This window comes from Grampus griseus (assembly GCF_964374135.1).
Source record: "Grampus griseus genome assembly, chromosome: 11".
Classification (NCBI taxonomy): domain Eukaryota; kingdom Metazoa; phylum Chordata; class Mammalia; order Artiodactyla; family Delphinidae; genus Grampus; species Grampus griseus.
In genome coordinates, this window is record NC_139005.1 from 87,776,646 (window position 1) to 87,800,490 (window position 23,845).

The 23,845-nt window shown below is 49.1% G+C and overlaps 1 protein-coding gene across 2 annotated transcripts in view; it reads left to right on the forward strand.

Annotated features, from left to right (window-relative positions):
* Positions 1 to 259: 259 nt before the first annotated feature.
* Positions 260 to 23,845, forward strand: part of ABTB3 (ankyrin repeat and BTB domain containing 3) — a gene marked incomplete at both ends in the record, with an annotated part of 305,658 nt that continues 282,072 nt past the window's right edge. For both annotated transcript variants that reach the window (XM_082666738.1, XM_082666739.1), the window contains one exon: positions 260 to 1,412. In XM_082666738.1, coding sequence (XP_082522864.1) covers positions 260 to 1,412 — 1,153 coding nt within the window. The remainder of the gene's footprint in view (positions 1,413 to 23,845) is intronic.

Genomic DNA, 23,845 nt, shown 5'->3' on the forward strand with positions numbered 1-23,845 from the left:
CTTCCCCGGCCTGGCTCGCTCCTCAGCGTGTCCCAGCTCCGGCCCGGGCTCTGGAAGATGACTCTCTGCTCTGCCCTGAGTATTGTAGCGGCGACGGCTCGGGGAGGCATCCGAAAGTAGTAACAGTAGGTAGTAGCGTCTGGTGGAAAAGTGAGCCGAGGCGGCGCGGACTCGGTTCTTCCTGCGCCCCGGCGCCCGCTTTTCCTCGCTGCTGCTTCCCCTCGGCTCCCCGGCGGCCGCAGCATGAAGTGGCGCAGCGATGGCCAGGAGAGGTAAGAAACCCGTGGTTCGGACGCTGGAGGATCTGACGCTGGACTCGGGTTATGGTGGCGCGGCGGACTCGGTGCGCTCCTCCAACTTGTCCCTGTGCTGTTCCGACTCGCACCCGGCGTCCCCGTATGGCGGGAGCTGCTGGCCGCCTCTAGCTGACTCCATGCACAGCCGGCACAACAGCTTTGACACTGTCAACACTGCCCTGGTGGAAGACTCCGAGGGGCTGGACTGCGCCGGCCAGCATTGCTCGCGGCTGCTGCCGGACCTCGACGAGGTCCCCTGGACCCTCCAGGAGCTGGAGGCGCTGCTACTGCGCTCGCGGGATCCCCGGGCAGGCTCGGTGCCCCCCGGCGGCCTACCCAAAGACGCGCTGGCCAAGCTGTCGACGCTGGTGAGCCGGGCGCTGGTACGCATCGCCAAAGAGGCGCAGCGCCTGAGCCTGCGCTTCGCTAAGTGCACCAAGTACGAGATCCAGAGCGCCATGGAGATCGTGCTGTCCTGGGGCCTAGCGGCTCACTGCACGGCGGCCGCGCTGGCCGCGCTGTCCCTCTACAACATGAGCAGTGCCGGTGGCGACCGCCTGGGCCGCGGCAAATCGGCGCGCTGCGGCCTCACCTTCTCCGTGGGCCGCGTGTACCGCTGGATGGTGGACAGCCGCGTGGCGCTGCGCATCCACGAGCACGCAGCCATCTACCTGACGGCCTGCATGGAGAGCCTTTTCCGGGACATCTACGCGCGGGTCGTGGCCTCCGGGCTGCCCAGGAGCTGCAGCGGCCCGGGCCCGGGCTCCAGCTCCAGCTCCGGCCCGGGTCAGGGCTCGGGCCCCGGAGCAGCCCCCGTGGCGGATAAGGAGCGGGAGGCGCCGGGAGGGGGAGCGGCGAGCGGCGGCGCCTGCAGCGCAGCCAGCAGCGCCAGCGGGGGCAGCAGCTGTTGCGCCCCGCCGGCCGCCGCTGCCGCCGCCGCCGCCGCCGCAGCCCCACCGGCAGCCGCCGCCAACCACCACCATCACCACCACCACGCGCTCCACGAGGCGCCCAAGTTCACCGTGGAGACGCTGGAGCACACGGTCAACAACGACTCCGAGATCTGGGGGCTGCTGCAGCCCTACCAGCACCTCATCTGCGGGAAGAACGCCAGCGGTAAGTGGCTGCGCGGGTGCTGCCCCCTCCCACCCAACCGGGCCAACTCTCGTCGTAAGTTTGCCTCCCGGCCCCCTCCCGCGCCCTTCCGGCTGCCCGCTGCTGTCTTAAGCCTCCGAGGGAACCGCCGAGCTGGAGGCGGCTAGAAACATCCCTGGTCCCTCCTGCTTTCGGGATCCGCGTACTTTACGCCGATGGTAGGGTCCCAAGTCCGAGAGGGCGCGGTTCCGCCCCGGATTCGGGGCGGGACAGCGGCTGCCTCAGGCAGGCGGTGGGAAGAACCCAGCATCACTTTGGAGGCACAGGTGTGCGATCATTTGCGCCTAGTACATATTTCTGCCAGAGCCCTGTGTTTCGTTGTTGTTGTTTTTTTCATTTTAAACATTTTATTTATTTAAATTTATTTTTGACCTTGAAGATGCCACATACCCGGGCGCAGGAGTTTGGCTCCTTGGAACTCAGGAGGAGGCGCATTCCGCCCTCGCCGCCCAGTTAGCATACTTCCCCGAGCTCTCAGGGACACCGTCGGTGAGCGCAGGAAGGCAGGGCCCTGCGGCCGTAAAGGCAGAATGTTTGAGAGCTCGCTCGGCCTAGAAACAGTCAGGGAGAGGTGGGACCTATAAGCAGGAAGGCTTACAGGTCCCGAGTTTTTTTCCGGGGCAGTTTTTGAGGGCCAGAGCTCACAGCTGGTGGCTGCTGCGCAATAGGCAGACCCCCCAGATTCCGACCTCTTGCCTCTGTCGGTTGGCTAGGAGGTGCAGGCGTCACCACTTGGCTTAAGGAGCGCCACAAGGGACCCGGTCAGGATGGGAGTGGGGCGGGGCTCCGAAGGGACTGTCAGTTTAAGAGGTCGTTTCCAGCAGGTTCTGTCATTCCTTCCCGCACCCCTTGTTTTGAAGGCCGGAGCTGGGTGGGTTTGAACCTGCAGTTCTGGTGGCGGAGGGGTGGGGCCCGGGGCTCTTGTTTTGGAGAGCTCCAGCTGGCGGTCCTGCGTGTCTGCGAAAGCCGGAGCTAGACACTTCAAAGCTTCAGTTTTCCACAGGAAATGGTAGAAGCGTAACTGGAGACTCCAAAAGCGAAATAAAACTTTGTTGCATATTCGGCGGTTTGGCTGGAGGTTGCGTGGTTGGAGCTGAAATGCAGTCTTTCTGGGCAGATTTCATTCATGTTGCTGCCTGTCGTTTCCCCGGGGCTGCAGCAGAGATGCGGCGGGCGCGGCCCGGCCTCTTGTGGGTGCCAAGTGTGTGCATAGGAGTGTGTGCGTATTTGTGAGAGTCTGTGTGCGCGCGTCCGTGCGTGTGTATGTAAGTGTGCCTGTGAGTGTGCGCAGAAGCAAGCAGCTCCCGCAGAAGCCCTTCGGAAACAGAACCTCCAGTTGTCAATCCCCTCACCTGGCTTTGGTCATCGTTGGGGGAGGGGAAGGAAGAAGCAAAGCTTGTGTGTGTGTGTGCGCGCGCGCGCGCGTGCTCGTGTGGTGGGGGCAGGATGGCGACTTCTGCGTTTGATCGCCAAGACTCCTCTGGCCTCCTTGGCAGAGCCCTTCCCCCTCTGCTGCCAGTAGAGGGCTAAACCTCTAAAGGGAGGGTGCCTGTAAGGCTCCCCGTGCCTGCCCACCTCCACCCGTGAACTCCTGATGAAATGGAAACACCTGGGAGAAGGCATTGGTCTTTGTGTGTGCTTCTTCCGGAGGAGGAGTCGGATTCACCTGCAAAACCCAGGAGCTTTGGACTGGACAGTTCTTTGTTTGAAGCCCTACCCCAATAAAAAGTGCAGAGAGGCGTAATTTTCTTCCCTCCGCATGCGCCCACCACCCCTGTTCTTACCTCCCCATTACAATCTACTGGCCCCCCAGACCCTTACCTGCTGGAATCTCCTCCCACTCCTGTGTGTCCTTTGGGAAGAAGGAGCATTCCCCTTTGGGCTCCAGTTTGGGATGCTGGGTGCCCTGGTCCAACTCTGCCTTGGCCGTTCTCTTGAAGTTATGACTGTGGGTCATAACTCACTTTCCTTCTCTGGGTCTCAGTCTCCTCATCTATAAAATAAGGGCCTAGATCTGTGATACACCCCCAGGTCCTCTTGTAGCTCTGTCTGTTTTTGTTAGTAGCCTCTGCATTTTTTCAAATTGGTTTTACTTTTATGATCTTTAACATCTTTTAAAGACAGATTTTGTGTTTATCCTTTTTGGAATAAGTATAATTTGAGGAAGGAGAAGACCGCAGAGCTGGTTTGGGGCAGGGTGAATGTGTGGTGGTTAGGGTTTGCTGCCATCACAGCATTTCCCACACCACAGAGCTTAACTCCTGGGTTTCAGGGCCCCTTCGCCATCTCTTGGTATGAGATATACTGTAATTTCATTGTGATCTCTTCATCTCTTTTCCTTGGGCTTGTTAAAAATGGCAGGAAGCAGTAAGAAATGAACAGTTAATTTCTTAGGTACCTGAAACATACATTAAACATCAAACCTATTTCTTCAACTACTTTGCATGACATTCTTTCTGATATGCAAGCTTTATTAAGGAGCCCATGCTTTACATAACCTTTTTCCCCCTTTAACTCAGTAGCCTCACTTATTCATTCGTGAATTCATTTGTTCATCAATATTTATTGAGCAGCTACTAAATCTAGGGGCTGCTCAAGTACTGACGTACAAGCTAATAACAGCTAACATGCATCCAACACTACTCTATATATTGACCCATTTACTCTTCAACATTCCCTTGAAAAAGTACTGCTATTATCCCCATGATACAGAGGAGGAAACTGAGGCACAGGCAACTTAACTGTTTTTCTCTTTAGTGACAGATGAGTTCCCTGCCTTCAGGCCATCCTCCCTGCCCTTCATTACCTACTCAGTTGACCAAGGCCCTTGATAGCCTGACAGTCCTTCTGTTCTAACACACCATATGTTCCTATTAAACTGAACTGGGCAGTACTGGATTTCACGTTTTTATATCCTCTGTCAAGTCTGAGAGGGCCTGGTACACAGTTGGAGCTTATTAGATGCCTGTTGAGTTGAGCAATCTATTGTGTAATATTGTGCAATGATATCCTGAAAGAAACTATTGAATTCTGAGTTCCTTGAATCATCTTTTCAAGTCTTTTTACCTTGGTTGCCCATTCTTACTGCCATCTCTGCACCTGTCCGCCTTTCTAATTTGCTGCTGCTATGGCTCGAGGAATCAGGAAACGGATCACATGGGACACATGGGGTGATAGCAATGTCTCTTCTATCTATAGGGGTGTGGGTTCAGGGGTACTTGCATTTGTCAAAATGCATTGCATTGTAACGTTAAGATATGTGTGTTTCGCTGTATTGCAAATTACACTTCAGTAAAAAAAGGAAACATAAAAAAGCCGTAGGCATCCTTGGATGAAATTTTGTTTTAAATGCAGAAAGAATTTGAAGGGAAGACTGCAAGAGGCAGTGTGGTGTGATGAAAGGGAGAAGGGCTTTACACTTAGAGAGATCTAGCCTCAAATTTCGGCTCTGCCACTTTCTAGCAAGTGACTTAATTTTGCTGAATTTGTTTTTCTCATCTGCACAGTAAGGATTACAAAACAAAAAAAGACATGAAAAAGGAAGAAAACCCAAACCTACCACATAGGGTGATTAAAAGCATTAAATCAGATCAGATATGTGAAAACCACTGTCACATAGTAGGCACTCGATAATAATGGCTCTTCCTTAAAAAACAGATTATTCAGGCTGGTGATAACAATAATAAGGTGATTTGGAATAGTCTCTTTCATTGCTGGGATCCCCAATCACTTTATAAATTTTAATTAACATGAGCCCTCGCCTCACCAGCACTGGTTTGGTGGGTAAGTTGGTGTTCAGGTCTTTTGCTCATAAACTAAATGCTTACTCAGCAGTTTTGCTGCCTGCCCCCCAGCCCCGCCCATCACCCCGTCCACATCCCCGGAGCTGGTCGCACTGTTCCATGGTACAGTGTTGCTGTGCTGGACAAAAACATCACAGAAGAAACCCAGCTTTTTACAAAGAACTGCAAAAGCTATCTCAGCAGCCAGTCATGTCAGTGTCTGTGCTCACAGAGCATGTTTTTAATTAACTAGCTTAATGTAAATTAAAACTTGGAATTCAGGTCAGTGGAGGGTTATTTGGTTTTCTATTCAGATTTGCCAGTTCAGTGCTGGGGCATTTGTAAGTAGAATGTTTCCTGAAACACACCATAAAAATAACAACAAAATAAACAATGGCGGACCAACCTGGAGATCTGGGGTCAGGGGCGGGGTGGCTAATGGCCTTTGAATAGAAGAAAGGCCTCTAATTCTGGGTCTGTTATTATTTGTGACCTTGAGCCAGACACCAAACTTACCTATAAAATGGGTCTGATTATCATTTACTGAGAGGTAAATATAAAATAGTAATTGACTTTGGAGTCAGACACACCCATAACTTGCAGTTTCCCTGTCTGTAAAATGAGTATTATAATAATAATAGCTACACTTGTATAGTGCTTATTATGTGCCAGGCACTGTTCGAAGAGTGCTATATGTTATAATTGTTGTCGTTACATTAGCTATTATAGAAGGCAACCCCCAAATCTTAGGAACTTAACACAATAGAAGGTCCTTTCTTACTCACTAAAGTCTGATTGTGGGAGGAGTGTGGTGGGAGGGTGCTGGAGGGTCATTTAAGTACCACGACTGATGGAGAGAGTGCTTTCTTTACCTTCAATATGTGGACTTTAGGGCCTTCCTTGGACATTTATCCAGCCCGTAGGTAGAGAAAGAAGGAGAGTATGGAGGATCTTAAGAAAGGTGTTATGGGCTAAGCCTGAAAGGAACCTTCATCACTATGCCCATATATCATTGGCCAGATGTGTCACTGGCCCCCTTGGCCACCAAATATCTATGTGCCTCCTTCTTCTCACACACAAAACATGCTTCCCTTCCCCTGAGGGAGGATATTCATGTTCTGGCCAATCAGTGCTTCCAACTTAAAGTGCAAGATCTTTGGGTGAATTCCTGTCCTATCCATGGGATTGAATATGGCTTCTTATGGTTCAGAGACCCATGAGCTAAAAGAGACTCATTATCTTCCCCTCTGTGCCCATATACCATATTGGAGGATAACCCATTAGGAAAAGGCAACAGTGGAAGACGCACAGAAGTCACCGGCCCTTAGTAGTTATGAAATCTTGCCAAGCAGACACTGTGTGACCATGCCCTGGAAGTGGGTGAGGTTCCTTGCTTAAGCCCTGATTCTGCTCTCTGGAAGCAGTTTCCTGGTTCACTGTCCTCCATGGTCGTGGCTCTGCCCTGTGGCAGGATTTTCTTTGTCCATTATTCCTCTCGGCCACACTTGAAATGGGTCTTGGGGAATATGACCTCCTTGAGGCTCTAAATCTTGTGTAACCTAGTTCCTGCCCTTGAACTTTAAGGGGCCCAAGGATTGTTTTAATGCTTTAACAGTAAAAGGTTTTTAAAATCCAAGCTTATAGATTTTGCCAGAACAATTCCCACAACACCTTAGTAGGATTTTCATCTATGACGTCTAGTGTGCCAGCAGTCAAAGTTATTTCCTAGACCTAATTCTCAAGCCTGGATTATTTCTTGGCTTTCTTAACCCCATACCTCAATTTCTCACTCAACTTAATGACAGCTACCTTGAGGCCATCAGGCTTATGTGGTGGGAAGCTTAGACACTTCATCTGATATTTATTTCACTTAGAAGTCTGCTCAATCTTTACTCTTATTGTTTGGGATCTAGGAATATCGTCTTCTTCATGTCTACACTATTCCTTTCCAGTTTTACTTGCAAACTGACTAATTCATGCCTGAGATCCTCTCTTTCCCTAATACCTTGCTAAACTCAGCCAGGAACGAGCAGCAAACTCTCCTACCATTATTTTTCAGTCCTTTTTCCTCTAGCACTTACAGGCTCAGTAGACATGAGTTCTGCCTTCTAAGTTGTGATAGGTGACAGTTTAAGCAAACCTTTTATTGCTGTATAACATGGTGCTCCAGTTTTCCAGCCTCAAGCATCATAACCCACCATCTGACTTCTAAGCCAATGCCACATATGTAAGGAGCCCACTCACGGTGTCAATTTCTTTATTAGTTAAGGTAATGCAAGCTGTGGCATCAGATAAACCCTAGCATCTTAGTGGCTAAACACAATAAAAGTTGTTTTCTCATTCCTGTTGAGTCCCGTTGAAGGTAGGGGAGGGAGGCGCTGTGTTCCATGGAATCTGATGGAGGGTCTGCCCTCTGGAACACGTGACTCCCAGGAGCTTCCAGTGTGGAGGATGGGGATGTTTTTGTAGGAGAGTCTGGGATGTGGGTATATTAATTGCTTCCACATTCCAGACACCAGAATTGAGTCATGTGGCCTCAACTAGATATCAGAGGCTGGGAATTATGGTCTCTGGCAAGGCAGCCACTCCCAGCCACAATTCTGTACTGTTAGAGGGGCATCAATTTTTGGTAGAGTGCTAGACACCTCCGCCATCATATATTAACTATTTGAATCCTCACCACAACTATATGAAATAGGTGCTATTATTATTATTGTTCCCATTTTACAGGTTAGGAAGTCAATTAGGAAGTAAATTCAAGAATTTGACTAAGGCGACACAGCTAGCAAGTGTTTGGGTCACATTTGAACCAGGGCAGTCTGGCTCTGGACTGCCTTATGGAATGTTTATGGAGATCAAAGTAATATTAAAATAATAATATGGTGGGTGCAACGTGTTTTCCCCAGTGTCTCGTACATGGTACATACTTAACAACTGTTATCCTTTATCTTTATTATTCTTGTTATGATCATCCTGTTCTGGAAGTGGGATGCTATATGGATTAACAACGAATTGGTGTGAAGCTCTCAGGCATGGTTAAAATATGAATCCAAAAGAGTGGGTGCTCCAGGCAAATTGTACTACACGCCTGTCTTCTCCCCTCTGCCACCCCCTGCATTTCATCCACTCGGGGAACTAACAGTTGCTGAGCCAGGTACTGCATGGGGCCTTTCACACACGTTAGCTCATTTAATCTTCACACTGTTCTTGTGAGGTGGGTGTTTCTTATCCCCATTTTATTGGGGGAGGAAACTGAGGCTCAGACAGGTTCAGTGACCAGTCCGAGATGCCATAGCTACTAAGGGGTAGAGTTGGAATTTGGGGTCCAGAGCCTGTGCTCTGAACAGCTATGGCACAGTGGTGAAATCCAGTTCAAATGAGACTCTGAGAGGATCCCAGATGGACTCCAGGGCAGCTTGAGGAGTGTGTGGAGTGGAACCGGGGCTTGCCCTGGCGCTGGTGGTCATGGTTGATGATGCTCCTTTGTATAATGTGTGGTCCTACGTCCTTTTTTAGCCCCTGCTGGCGTCCTCTTCCCTGGCTGCCCCGTGAGTCACTGCCCAGCTGTCCATGACGTTGCTGTGTGGCCTCTTCAGCCGAGACCCCGGAGCAGCGGGTGGCTTTGTGGCCTCCAGGGGACAGCTCCTTCCATATCCTGTCTAGCTGGGTAGGCTCAGTGCCAGAAGGAGCTCAGGCCTTCTTACCAGAACTGAATGTAGAAATCTGAGGCTTGGTGGGGAATCTGTCCTCCCTGAGAATCACAGACTGAGTTTTCCCAGACTCTGGAATTAGGTGGACCAAGTCTCTACCACCCATAAGCCGGGTGACCATGGGCAAGCCAGTTAATCTTTCTGAGTCTCAGTTTCCTCATCTGTTAAATGAGGATAATGGTAGTGCTCCCCCCTCCACCACTGAGGGTCACTGGGAGCATGAGTTAATTTATGTAAAATCCTCAGAATAATATTGAACGTATCATAAAAACTCACTGTCTGTTAGCAATTATTATTCTTATTAAATGCTTAAGAAGTACCAGCCTCCTTGCTTAGAGACCTGTCCCCTGTCCCCTGCTTCATTTATTGAGTGAAAGGTTTTAAGTAGTTTGCCAGTAACCAGACTTACATGATTTGACCACTCACTAGCTGTGTGATATTGGGCAAGTTACCTAACCTCTCTGTTATTCAGTCTTCTCTTTTGTTAAATGAGAAAAATAATAAAACCTAATTCTTAGAGCTTTGGGGAGGTGCCTGGCATGTAGAAATTGCTTAATAAATGTTGGCATTGTTGGATTTTATTATGTTCGTGAAGACTTTTTCTACAGGCACTGTGTTAGATGTTAAGCAACATGGTCTCTGCCCTCATGGAGATTGCAGGCCTGTAGTGGACTTAGTTTTGTCATCAAACAATCAATCATGCAGATGTAAATTTACAGCTGTGGCAGTAGCTACAAAAGAGAGATGAATGAGGCTGTAAGAGTCTTTACTGAGGCTCTGGATGTAGTCAGGAGTGAGGAAAGGAAGCAAGGAAGAGTGAGGCTTGAATGAGATTGAAGAATGGTGTATTTGGTTGAAAAGGTAGAAGAGTACTCCATGAATGCAAACAGAATGCGCAAAGGGCCTGTGGCAGAAGGGAGCTCGGTAAGGAGGAAAGCAGCCAGTGTGGCTGGAATGGGAGAACCAAGTGAGTGGAGCTGGTTAGAGGTTGGACTAAGCGTCTGCCAGATTAAGGAGTCTGTCTTTCCCAAGGACACCGGAGAGCCTTTGGAAGCTTTTAAGGAGGGAGATGCTGTGATCAGATTTGTGTTCTAAAAAGCTCATGTTGGCTGCAGTACAGAAAGCAGACAGGAAGGGAAGGGTGAATGTGGGAAGGGCAGTCAGGTATTGTTATCACCTCCATCTTACACAAGAAGAATCTGAGGCTATGAAACATTTAGTAGCTTTCCCAGAGTTGCTAAGACAATAAATGGCAGAGCAGGGATTTGAACTTGAGCCTGAGGGACTTCACATTCCACCTTCCTCCCACCCGTGCCACGCCTCGTCCCAACGGAGCTTCTGGTTCAACTCTCACGTTTTACAGATGGGAAAACTGAGGCCCAGAGCAGGATACTGCCTTGCCCAAGGTCACAAGGTCACATGGCAGATCTGGACCAGTATCCCAGGTTTCTGGATGCTTAGCCCATCTCCCCTCCACTGTGATGCATTGTCTCCTCCAAACCGGATCACTCCTGGGAGGCAGAGTGGGGTGAGAGGCTGCCTTGACGACAGACAGCAGTTTTGGAGATTAATTTGCCACCTGGGTGTAACATTGCGGGTTTTACTCTACGTACGTCTCACAGCAGAAGGGAATGCGAGTCTGGAAGCTTGCAGAGGTCTCCATAGCTTGAGCCAGGGAAAGCAATTACTGTGCAGATCAGGTGAGCCGAAGGTAGAATCAAATTAGTGGTTCCCCAGCGCGTTAACGTCTGAAAGCAAATCAGAGAGGCAGCTCTACGGGGTGAGTGGAATCTTAAGGAGGCTGAGGTTGCTTGGATTCAGCGGGGGTTCTTGGGTAGCGTGTGCCATTGTTTCTTCCTAATCCCAGCTCACAGTGCCACCCAGGGGCGCAGGATGTGTGTGACAAACGCGCACACACAGATCACCTCCTGCCTCCCCCCCCCCCCGCCACGTCTCCCTCTCTGTCTCCCACTCTCTCTCTGCCTCTCTGTCTCTGTCTCTGTCTCTCCCTCTCCCTCTGTCTCTCTCTCGATACCTCTAAAATGTCAAGTACTGGGGAGCATACATGGATACATGGTTTTTCCCTCCCTCGGCCTCCTCCCTCAGCCCCTTCACTTTGAGGGGTAGGGCCTGGGTTCACCCTTGTGAGCAAAACTACACATGGTTCCTGCCCTCATGCAGCTTGCAGGCCTGAGGCAGGTTTAGTTTATTCACAAAGTATCCCCCAGATGTAAAACTGCACCCATGGCAGGACCTACTTAGGAGCGGTTCATGGGGCCCGAGGACAAAGCCCCCTCCGATGCGGGCTGAGTCCAGCTGCCCCTCCCTTGTGCTTCTGGGCTGGCTGTGGCCAGCACAGGGAGACTAGACATTTGGGGCCCGGGGTGGGGTTGGGGTTAAGACTCAAAATTCTCTTCCCATGTTGGAGTTTGCCATCAGGGCCGGCAGGGGAGAAGGACCGGGCATCTCCTCCGCGGGTCGGCGTCTCCGAATTCTGCATCTGTTCCTCTGTCTTTAGAAACCTACCCTCACCCCCACTCCTGCTCGCTCCGTCTTGCAGCTGCCGTTTTGGGGGCCAGTTTATGAGTCCCTCGATGCTTCATATTCAGGTCACGGGGGCAGGCTGGTGCAGGTGTGGGGCCAAAGGCTCAGTTCCAGGGGCCAGGGTGGGGCCCCAGCCTCTCTCTGCATCGCGACCTCCCCCACGCCTCCCCACCTGCTTCCACTGCTGTTGCTGATTTGGTTGCTGTTCTAAGTCCTCCTTCCTCCCAGCACGAGAGCTGTGGATTAAGGAACAGACCAAGAGCAAGCTGGTGATTTCATGGCCTCTGATGGTTCCATCATGTGGAGCCTCTGGGGGCTTCTGGGAGCCTGGGGAGGGGGGAGGAGGGGGTACAGGAGGGGAGGTGAGTCCTCCAGTGAGCGGGAAGACCTCGGCTCAGGTGTAGCAGGGGGTACCCATGCTGTGCGACCTTGGACAGGCTGCCATCCCTCTGAACCTGTTTTCTCATGTAAGAATGGGAAATCATGATACTACCAGGTTCTGGTATTCATACAAAGTTACGTGTCAAAAGAGGCAACACTTTGGAAAACCATTACCAGCACTTAGTAATGGTAAAAGCTAACACTGATTTAGTCATGTGGTTATGGAGGCCAAGAAATCCCACAGTTTGCCATCTGCGAGTCAGAGAACCAGGGCCCCAGGGGGTCTCTGGTATAGGTCCTGGAGTCTGAAGACCTGAAAACCAGGATTTGCTGCCCTCCGGTTTCCCAGTAGCCTGTGCAAAAAAGGAGCCGTCGTGAGCAGATACACAATTCAGTGTCATGGATGAGACAGAGATAAACTAGCTGCTGTAGCTGTTCCTGGGGCTCAGGCCCAAAAGAAATTTCTCAGCAGGAGGCTAGAAGCAGTTATTAAGTTGTACTTGTGACCTCACATTTCAGCCTCTGATTGGTAAGAAAGAACAAGGAGGACCTCTTCTTGTTTTGCAGTGTCTCTCTCCGCTCCCTGCTGCCCGCACCTCCTCCCTCATTCCTTACAGAATGTCCAGTTGTGGTGATAATGTGTTTTCACAGAAGCCTGGGGGTGGGCAGCGTATCAGTGTCCCTCCTGTATTTGGGAGGAGGGTCTTGGGGTTAGAATCTGGCCTTGGAAGCTGATGTCTCTGTCACATGGTCCCTAGAAACCAGATATGAGTTCATTTGAGTGAAAGTGTACAAATGCTCCTCTGGGTGGTGGTGGGGGGAAGCATCCTGTGTACTGAGCCTGTAAATGTGGTCCCCAGCAAGCCGGGCTATGAGTTTGGGGAGGCAGGTGGGGCCTGGGCCTTGGAGAGATTGGCACCAGTGTGGTCAGATCAGATGCACTTGAGGGTTTAAGGACAGAAGAGGAGGGCATGAGACCCACTGTGGAACAAGCTGTGTGATCTTAGGCTAGCGATTTAGTCTTTCTGGGCTTGTTTTCTTATCTGGAAAAAACCAGCAGAGTTTTTTTCTTTTTTTTTTTTTTTGGAGCAGAAAAAGGTTTATTGCAGGGCCAAGGAAGGAGAACGAGTGGCTCGTGCACAAAAACCCCTGAATTCCCTCAAAGGGTTTCAGCAAAGCATTTTTAAAGGCCAGATGAGGGGGAGGGGGGTCGCAGGGTATGTGATCAGGTCACCCACAATTCTCTGACTGGTTGATGGTGAGGTAACAGGGAGTTAACCTTAACAATCTTTGGGCACCAATAGGCCTGGGGGCTCATGATCATCAACTAGTTAATTTCTTCCATTTGTTGGGGGGTTTTAGCATCTGAAAAACTTAGGAAATATGCATCAGATACTATTATCTGGGTACTTCAGAGAGGAGCTACAGCAGAGGATATGGCAGGGCGGGGGGTGGGGGGGGCCTGTCCTGGGAAGGCCCCATAGGGTCCTGCTGGGTTACTGGGAGGATTTAATCACCAGCAGAGTTTTGAGGCTCAAAGGAGCCCTCAGATGTGAAAGTGATCTGCAAGCTGCAAGATAATCATTCATTCATTCAAAAGATGTTTATTGAGAGCCTATTATGGAAGAGGCATGGTTCTGGGCACTGAGCATACACCAGTGCACAAACAGACAAAAATTCTTGCCTTCATAGAACTTGCATTCTAGTGGAGGGAGGCCCTAAACAATCAACATAAGTGAATAATATAGGATGTTAGAAGTTGATATCTACCATGGAAGAGATAAATCAGAGTAAGGGGGATCTGGAGGGCTGGTGATGGTTGGTTGTAATTATAAATAGAGTGGTCAGGGTGGTCTCACTGACAATGTGATGTTGGTGCAGGGAGAGGTGAAGGTGCTGAGGGATTTACCATGTGAGTATCTGTGGGAAGAGTGTTCCAGGCAGAGAGAATAACCAGTATAAAGGCTCTGAGGCAGGAATAGCAAAGAAGCCATTGTGATGGAGAGAAGTGAGTGAGCCAAGAGGGATAAGACAGGAAAACAGAGAGTCCCTAGGAGCCAGCTTGGGTAGGTCCTCATAGGCTATTGTAGACTTTGGGTTTTGCTTTCAGTGAACTAGGAAGCCACTGCAGGATTTTGACTCAGGATCTGAAGGTCTGACTTAGGATTTAAAAAGCATCACTTTGGGATCTTCCCTGGTGGCACAGTGGTTAAGAATCCACCTGCCAATTCAGGGGAACACGGGTTTGAGCCTTGGTCCAGGAAGATCCCACATGCCAGGGAGCAACTAGGCCCACGCGCCACAACTGCGGAAACCTGTGTGCTAGAGCCCGTGCTCCGCAACAAGAGAAGCCACCGCAATGAGAAGCCCGCGCACCGCAACGAAGGGTAGCACCCGCTCGCCGCAACTAGAGAAAAGCCCACGCACAGCAATGGAGACCAACGCAGCCAAAAATAAATAAATAAATAAAAGAAGATCCCATTCTTCCTTTAAAAATAAAATAAAATAAAAAGAATCACTTTGGCTGCTGGTCAAAAAGTAGACTCTAGAAGAGCAGGAGGGAAGGCAGGGAGGCCGGTGTGTGGAGGCTCTTACAGTAATCCAGACAGGAGATGATGGTGGCCTGGACCAGGGTGGTAGCAGTGCAGGTGTGCTAAGAAGTGATTGGATTTGGGTCATTATGGAAAGGAAGAGTCAGCAAGATGTTGCCGCACTGAGTGTGGGGTGTGAGAGAACTAGAGGAGTCAAGGATGCCTCCAGGGACAGTGTGGAGAAAAGGGAACCTCCTATACTGTTGGTGGGAATGTAAATTGGTGCAGCCACCATGGAAAACTGTGGAGCTTCCTTAGAAAACTAAAATCAGAGTTACCATATGATCCATCAATCCCACTCCTGGGTATATATACAGAAAACTCTAATTCGAAAAGATACATGCACCCCAATGTTCATAGTCGTACTATTTATAATTGCCAAGACATGGAAGCACCCTAAGTCTCCATCAACAGCTGAATGGATAAAGATGTGGCACATATATACAATGGAATATTGCTCAGCCATAAAAAGAATGAAGTAATGCCACTTGCAGCAACATGGATGGACCTAGAGATGATCATACGAAGTGAAGTAAGCCAGACAGAGAAAGACAAATATATGACATCACTTATATGTGGAATCTAAAAAATAGTGCAAATGAACTCATTTACCAAACGGAAGCAAACTCACAGACATAGAAAACAAACTTATGGTTACCAAAGGGAGGGGGGGATAACTTGGGGGAAAAAAAAAGGATGTCTCCAGGGTTCAGTCTGAACAAAGGGAAGGGTAGAGTTGCCATAAACTAGGTGGGAAAGACCTTGGAAAGAGCAGGTTTGGAATAGTGGAAAGATTTGAAGTCCAGATCGGGATGTACTAAGTTTGAGGTGCCTTTCAGACATCCAGGTGGAGATATCAGGTAGTAGTTGGATAGCCACGGCTGGTGTTCAGGAGAGAGGATGGTTTGGAGATACAAATTTGGGAGCTGGGAGCATGCGAGTTGTTTTAAAAGCCATGAGACAGGACAAGGTCACCTAAGGAGTGAATGTAGAAGAGACCGGAGGACCAAGGATGGAGTCCTTCCTTGACCTGGGCAGAAGAGGAGAACCCAGCAAAGGAGACTGAGAAGGAACAGCCAGTAAGATGGAGAGCCAGAAATATCCTAAAAGTCAACAGAAGAAAATATCTAGGAGGAGGAAGTGATCAACTGTGTCATGTGACAAGAGAGGTAGTTCCCACCACTGCTCCCCGAGCTGTGGGAGTATTTCTGCCTGCTACCCCTGGGCACTGTTTGAGGCCCAGTGAACAAGCATCATTGATGTGCTTAATGGGAATCACACTAACCATAGTGAACCAGAAGGATGTTTTGGATGTTTTCTCAAAGGGATGGAGGGAAAATGGCCTCAGTGTGTCATCTATAAATTAAGGGAATTAGGCCAAATTGGTGACTTCAGTCTGGGCTTTCTTGATTCTTAGGTTCCTGTAAAGGGCCTTAGGGAGTCCTATAGGGGTCACATGGGGAGACTCCCCGCACACACACACATTTCATCAGAGTTGCTACCCTTTCATCTGTTTTTATATCGGACTTTTGCATAAGATGCATTTGAAAAAGGGATTCTGTTGCCAGATCAAGTTTGAAAGGCACTGGCCTGGAGGATTAGCAAGTCCTTGCTGCTCTGACATCCCAGGAGGCTCAGGCTACCCAGGGAGCAGGGATCACACAGTGTGCTTTGGCTTTGGCTGTGGAGACAATCCAGGAGAGCGTGTCCCGCTGAGGCTTGGAGAAGCACGGAGCGAGGTTGGGTGGCGAGAGGGGAGAAAGCTAAGTGCTGTGCTTGGAATCGTGTAGAGCTCCTGGACCCAAAAGAGATGGAAAAGAGAAAAAGGGAATGAGGGGAACCAATACTGGGAAGAGACAGAACTGGTAGAATGCAGGGTCCACTAACCAGATGTTTCAGTCGAACGTGACTCTCCTCTCCCCATCCTCACAATTATTTGCAGCTCTGCGTGCTGCCTGATGCAAAGCTCTTCTTTTTGTTCCGCCTCCGCTGACTGCTGCATCCTCACCTCCCAGGTGGCATTTCTGATATGAGGGAGCAGAGGTAGAACTCTGCTATCAAAGCTGTCTTGTTACCCAAAATAACCCTGTCCAGCCAGACACATTCCAACTTTCCACGCCAAAGGGCTTGCTTTCATTTGTTGAAGTCGGCACATTCACCTATGGTTTTCAAAGGTCTGAGGTTCAAACTGGCTTGCCTCTGTATTAAAGAAACATGTATATATTTTTTTTTCTAAGGGGTTTTGTGGCTAAACCAATTTTACATAAACAGAAAGGATCAGTCCCGAATTCCTAAACCCCGACATAGGAGATGGTGACTTTAGGATATTGTGACTCATGGGCTATTAAGTTATTTACTCACCAACATGTCTAATCTGGTTGATGGTTTGGAGAGCAGTCAACATGGTGTATCATGTCATGTAACCAAGGGTCTGAGGCCAGAAGCCTGGGTGCCCATCCCAGTGCCATCCCTTACTGGCTGTGCCACCTTGGACAAGGTCTTCTCTCTCAGCCTCAGTTTCCTCCTCTGTAAGAGTGGCCACCTCGTAGGAGTATCTTGGGGATAAAAAATGAAGTGACATGACATTTCTATGCACTGAGTTTGGGGTAGTGAGTGCCCGATGCATGTCAGCTGTTATTGTTGGGATTATCATTCCCCAGTCATCTGAAACCTCTATTATTATTGCACTCATCAGGTTATACTGAATAGTTCACTCGCCTGTTAATCCTTACAAGTCAGACTATGTCTTCTTCATCTTTCCATCTCTGGTACCACATCTGGCACATAGTAGGCACTTAAACATATTTGTTCAATGAATGAAGGAGGCCATAGAATGTAAGCTCCATTCAAGCAGGGGAGCTTGTCTGATTCATTCACCACAATCACCTGGCATATAGTGGGCATGGAATAAATACTTGTGGTCTGTGAAATGAACCATGAATCAATGGAACTTCATGGACAGGAAGGCCGGTGCTAACCATTGGCTAACTGGCTGGGTGTCTTCCTCTGTTTCTGAATTCTCCACACTGAAAATCTCTCCTTTTCAAAGCTTCCTTCTCTTTGAAGAACAGAAAAGAAATGATTGCTCGTTATTCCTTTATACCCGGTTTCTTCCTGTGAGATGGCACCTTGCTCTAATTCAAAGTTGAAAGCTGTGTCTGCAGAGACCCTTGCATCTTAGAACTGGAAGGAGCCTGCCCAGCTCTCCTGATGCAGCATAGTCTGGGTATCAGGCGGATGTTTCAAAGCAGACACCTGAGAACCACAGGGATGAATAGACGCGTGTGAGGCCACACAGCCACCGGCAGATGAGCGAGCTCTGTGGGTGAGACAAGATCCCGAGTTTTAGAGGTAGAAAGTTCTGAGTTCATGGTGGGGCCAGCCTCAGCTCCCCGAACCCCCAGGTTGGCATCTCTCCACGATGCCATGCTGCCCCAGGAACAAAACAAACACGGCTTTGTTTTCTTTCCTTAGTTGTGAGTAACCCCGGGTCCCGTTTATGGAGGTCTGCCGCGCCAGGATTTGTGCTGAGCCATTTCCCGGTATTCTCTCATTAAGCCCTCCAACCCCGCCGTTGAGGTCAGTGTTGTTAGTTCCACGCCTCAGTCAGGGAAACCGACTCAGACAAGCTCAGGGACTCACTGCAGGCCACGCACTGGGGGAGCAGGAACTGGGATTCCCACCCCAGTCACCTGGTGCGTTATCCTCAGGCGTTCCCGTTAACCCTGTTGGCTGCTCTCTCTGTGCTTCCCAATACCACTCCATGAGCATTCTTGGCGCTCAAGTATTTTGAGAACTTGGATTGACTATCCCAAGGGGATGTGTGAATAGTACACAGCGGCCCCACCTGAAGACTCATCAGGAGGTAGAGATTAGCCCAGCCTTTGGATCCCCCAACCTTTGGATGTATGGAGTTATTCTCTCCCTCCCCTGCATCCTCTCAGGTCTCAGTGGAACCTTGAGTCTGACCCTGGCTCCCACCTTTCCATTTTCAGCCGTAGGAGGGCCCACCCAGACCATTCTGATTTGGGCTTCAGGTGCTGCTCCTTGAAGGTCATTAAGTGTGTGGAGTGTCCACTCAGAAAGAAGAGAGAAGGGACCCTGGGAGGAGGTAACCTCTGGATTATCAAAGCTTCTGTGGGCTCTGCAGACTGCAGATGGACCCTTCACCAACTTCCCACTGGCCCCAAAGGAAGGGGCCTCCATCGTGGGCCACTTGAGCCTCCCCCATAGTGGAACTTTCTAGAGGAACAGGTGGCCCAGCCTGAGCTCACTCTTGCTGAAGGAAAACGCGTGTAGAGGCTCACAAAGCCCAGGGTGCTCAGCTCAGCTGTAAAATCCATTCCGTCCCCACACCAAAGAGGTCTTTCCTGGCTACCTGGAAAGATGGGTGTGCCCTGTGGTAGACACGCTGCCGGCTAGGTCTTCAATTTGCCAAAAGTTTTCCATTGCAAGGACTGTCACAGTCAGAAATCCTTATGTATTCCATCCACAGGGTCTCTGTTATGGATCTTAATCACTCATCATGTTTGCCTTAAAGTAAAATGAGTTTTCTATGAAAAGAGAAGTGGGAGGTTATTGATCATGCGTCGTACATCAAGGAAAGCTTCAGTTTGTTTTCGTTTGGATAAAGTGAAGGAAAGTAGTTGTTACTGCAGCAGAGACCCGGGAAACAGGCAGCCACTGTGTGTGTGTGTATGTGTGTGTGTGTGTGTGTACGCACGCACATGCACAAGTGCCTACATCAGCTCAGCAGAATTGTCAGAAATCAAACATTTGCCATATCTTCTGAGTTTTGATAGCTAACATTTTGTAGACTGTCATATAGGTGGTTTTAACATTTTCCAAAACTCTAGCCACCCTATCTTTGGAGGGACCATCCTGTGTCACCCTCAAACATACCCGTTAAGTGTGTGTTATGGCTGGAAAAAATTGTACTGGTTTTGCTTTGAGAATTATTTTGCTCTGTGTGTATCTTACCTGTTTTACCGTGGGCTTTGATTTCTCTCCCATCGTCACGTGTCCTCAGGAATTCTCACAAAATGAGAAAAACCTAACCAGCTTCCCTACCCTCACCCCAACAGTAATGAGACTGTTAAGAATATTGAAGTCAGCAATTCATGATGTTGATTTCATGGTACGTATTTTAGTCACTTAATTACACTTAATTACAGTTATTAATTATGGCCTTGCAGTTTTCTTTTCATGTTTTATAGCCGATAATTTTAACTTATAAGGCATCAGATAGTTTAGTAGGCCCAAGAAGAGGCCCTAAAACTGAGTTGCCCAGTGGAAAGAAAAGGCCCTGTGTGGTGACATCAAGAAACTGAGTTGAGATTGGCCTCAGAAAGGTCATTCTGAGAGTTTCAATGCCCAACTGAGGTATCTCACACACACACACACACACACACACACACACACACACACGCTATATAGTTGTTGAGGTCATTGGAATCTCATGCAAAGTCAATAGTGAGTCCTCTCCTGCATCTCCCGCTCCCTGTGGGTGGTGCGGCGTGTCTTCTACAAATCTGGATAGGAAGTCTCATTCTACAGGTGTTTGGGCTCAGAGATGTGGAATGAAAACACAGTTGGTGCCTGCAATGTGATTCCTTGTTTATACACTTCACCGGGCTCTTTTCCTACAACTACATGGAGCATTGATGCTGCCCTCAGGGGTTGATTAAAGCCAACCTTCCCATTTTAGAGAGAAGAAGAGAAATGAACACTCAGACAGGGAAAAAAAAAAAAAAAAAACACTCCTGGAAGATTCACCAGAGATTTCCCAGGATGGAGAATTTTTCTAGCTTAGTAACTTTACCATCTGCACATTCTCAACTGCATTTTCAAAGACTTGCCAAATGTTTGTAACAGATCACGAATTTGGTGAAGAGAAGCAGAAAGGCAGTGCTGAGTGCCTGTTCTCGGCCAGGCTTGGTGCTGGAGAGACACGATGGATGTGATGCAGTTGGTGCCCTTGACGAGCTTGAACCATTACTCAAGCATAGGATGCCGTGAGCTGTAATGCAGGTTGGAGACAGTGGCGTGGGAAGGCCTGGGGCACAGACTCCAAGCCCTGCCATAGGTAACTGGGAACTCTGAGTCAAGGAGCCAAGGATGCCCTGTTAACCACGTGCCCGAGCTCGGTCGCCTGCAATGACTGGGCGCGGTCCAGGCTTGAGTAACCGTGGCTCTGCCACTGTTGCACTGAAAGCCGTCTCCAGCCCCTTTCAGTCATAGCTCTGTTTAGTAGATGCTTATGGAGCACCTACCTTGTGGTGGGTTTTGTGCCAGGAGCTGGGGGTCCAGCAGTGAATGGGAATAGCCTTGCCCCAAACTTGTGAGGCTGTCTGGGAAATGTAAATGTTAGCTGAGTCATTACAAGTTCAATGGGGGTGACAAAAAAGGGAGTGCACCGTTCAGTGGGCTTCAGTAAGATGAGGGATTTGCTTTTAAAATCGCTCTGGTGGGTAAAGGGACTCTAAAAGAAATTAGCATTGGACCAGAGTTGTTTGTCGGTGGCTTTCAGACTTGGTGGTGACCCTTTGGCTTGGAATACAGCTTTTTGGGGAACATCAGGACGTGAAACAGGAAAAAGCAGAGTTGTTTTGCTTTGTGTATAGGGGACCCTACTGCTGTACTGAACCCACTTTGAAAACTGTTGGGTGAGATGGTCCTTCAGGAGCCTTCCAGGAGCCCATGCTATTCTAGAATTCTGTGACTTCTTGATGACAGATGAGGTCCCTTCCATTCCAAGTCATCACGATCTTGTGTCTGGAATCCTGAACTGTCAGTTGGAGCAGGGCTGGCTAGCATCTTTCTTTCTGTATGGATGCCAGACTCACACTCTTTATTCTTCCTTGGGGGACTGGAGGAGTATGAATGTCAAAGCTTCCATCCAAGGAGCCTGCCTGCAGGGGAGGAGAAGAGGGATGATGTGCAGTCAGTTTGCTCTGTCCCTCTAGCTGTCCAGAGTGACCCTCAGCCGGACAGACCGTGATGGTACCGTTGCTCCTGTCATCCCGTCTGCTACACTGGCCCCACCCCCACTCACAATGTCCCAGGAGCCCACAGACCACAGTCAGCCTCCTTACTGGAGCCTCACCTTAGTCTTGTTTTCCGCCTCCTCCTCGTCTCAGTCTATTCTTCCTGACACCCCCGATTAGCCTTGCTCTGATAGTATGGTTTCCGTCTTGGCTGCACGGTCAAGTCCAAGCTCCTCATCCTGGCACCCCCTAATCCTGCCTCAGTGGAACCTCTGTAGCCTCCAGGGCTACTCTCATCCTCCCGTGAACACTTTCATTCCTTCTTCTAAGCTTCTCCTCAGGCTGTTTGTCCACCTGGAATGGCTCCTTTCCTACCCTCCTTTCAGTTGCACTCTCTAAGCCAAGCCCTTCCTCGGTCCTGGGGCTGCCCCAGCACAAGCAGCTTTCCCTGTCTTTGAAGTCCCACAGCATTTGCTTACTGTCTGAAACACGTCGGCTGTGGGTCATACAGGTCCTTATGCTGTTGGAAATCTTTTGCTGTGACTGTGACCTGCCTCTCCCATTAGACCATAAACTCGTTGAGGGAAGAGTCTGGATCTTCCAGTCCTTTTGTCCCCTTTTCTGCCCTATACTCACTGAAGCTATTACTTGATCAGCTCGCCCTGAACTGGAGCACAAACCAATGTATTCAGTTAGAGCATTCTGATTGCTAAAGGTGACCAGAGGTGAAGGTGCCATCCTTGACCAATAAGAACACTTGATTTTAACTGGCCAATCTGATGTCAGATTGTATTTGACTGCTAAGTGTCAGAGACCAAACTAACAGTGGCTTAAACAAGACAGCGAGGTGGTTTTCTCTTTTATAACAGTCCAAGGCATGTAGGCAGTCCAAGATCGGGAAGGTGGTTCTACAACATCTCAGGATCCTTTGTCTTTCTTCTCTGCCATCCTTAGCCTGTGGTTTGCATTCTTAAGGTACCCTCGTGGTCCCAAGATGGCTGCTACAGCTCCAGTCATCACTTCTACATCTTAAGCAGGATGAAGAGTGATGAAGGGTGGGGGAAAGGGTGCCTGCCGGTGGAGTCAGCCCTTCTTTTAAGGAACTTCACCGATGCCTCACCCAGTAATCCTGCTTTTTATCTTTCTGGCCAACAGTTAGCCCCCCAGCCACCATTTTTCCAAGGGAGGCTAAGAAATGTAGTTCTTTAGCTGGACGTATTTTTCTCACCACCACTACTCAGTCGGAGGTCTCTTAGTAAGGAAGAAGGCAGGGAGGAATATTGATTGGGTTGGCAGCCAGCTGCTGTAGCTGGTTAATGACACTGTTGTGTTTCAGGCTGAGTAGGTGTCTGTCAAAGAAGGCAACAGATTTGTCCAGTCCGTACTTTGCAGTTTTCTGCCAGTGAATCCAAGGACTTCAAAGGTTGGGTTTCTCCACAACCTCATCCTCAGATGAGTGTTTCTTGAATGATTCACCCTGAGCCCCCAAAGTCACTGAACTGTAATTGCCCTCATAAAGGGGTGATGGCTGACACCCTTGTCATGGCCGGCTCAGCCTTTAGCACTAAGGAACGGTCCTGGTGTTCTGGATCACTTTAAAGATTTGCTAAAGCCAGGCCACACCCTCTACATTAAATTCATTGTCCCTAGTCCTTGATTATGAGCATAATCTTGATTACACACAACTATGAGCTTCAACAAAGATTTCCTTTAATATTTCTGTAGATTTTAATTTGACAACCTGATGAACGAGAGTACATTTTGATTTTTAAAAATGATCGATTTGCTTTTAAAATCAGTCTGGTGGGTAAAGGGACTCTAAAAGAAATTAGGATTGGACCAGAAAGCACCCCACCTCATGATTTTATGGTCAGACCTTGTTTATTTCCAAAGGAAGACAATGATCTTCCAGCCTGTCGTTTCATCCCAGCTCACCGAATAAGCCTTTCAGCTGGATCCCACCCCTGCTTTTACCATTGCTTATTATGTTCTCTGCCTGGAAGGAGAGTCCCTTTTTACCCATCTCTGTGTTCTGTTTGCAGGGCGTTTAGTGTTGAGAGATGAGAGTAAAGTATCTTGTTTGTGGATTACCATGGTTTGTCTCAAGGTTGAAAAGATGGGCGAAATCAAGTGTGATGGAGGCAAGAGATCCTTTATAAACAAGCAGACACTTCGGTGGGCCTGAAAAATGTATCTGTGAGGCCACTTGTAAGAGGAGTAGATGCTTCATTCCCTGGCGTTAGAGCTCTCTGTGAAGGAAGAGTTCTATAGGATTTGTCCGGCAAAGAGAATTGGTTTTGTCCTTGGATAAAAAGGGCCTTGTGTCTTCGGATTCTTTCAGATGCGAGTGATGAAATATCCAACCCAAACATCCATGTAGGGGAGATACTGGCTCATGAA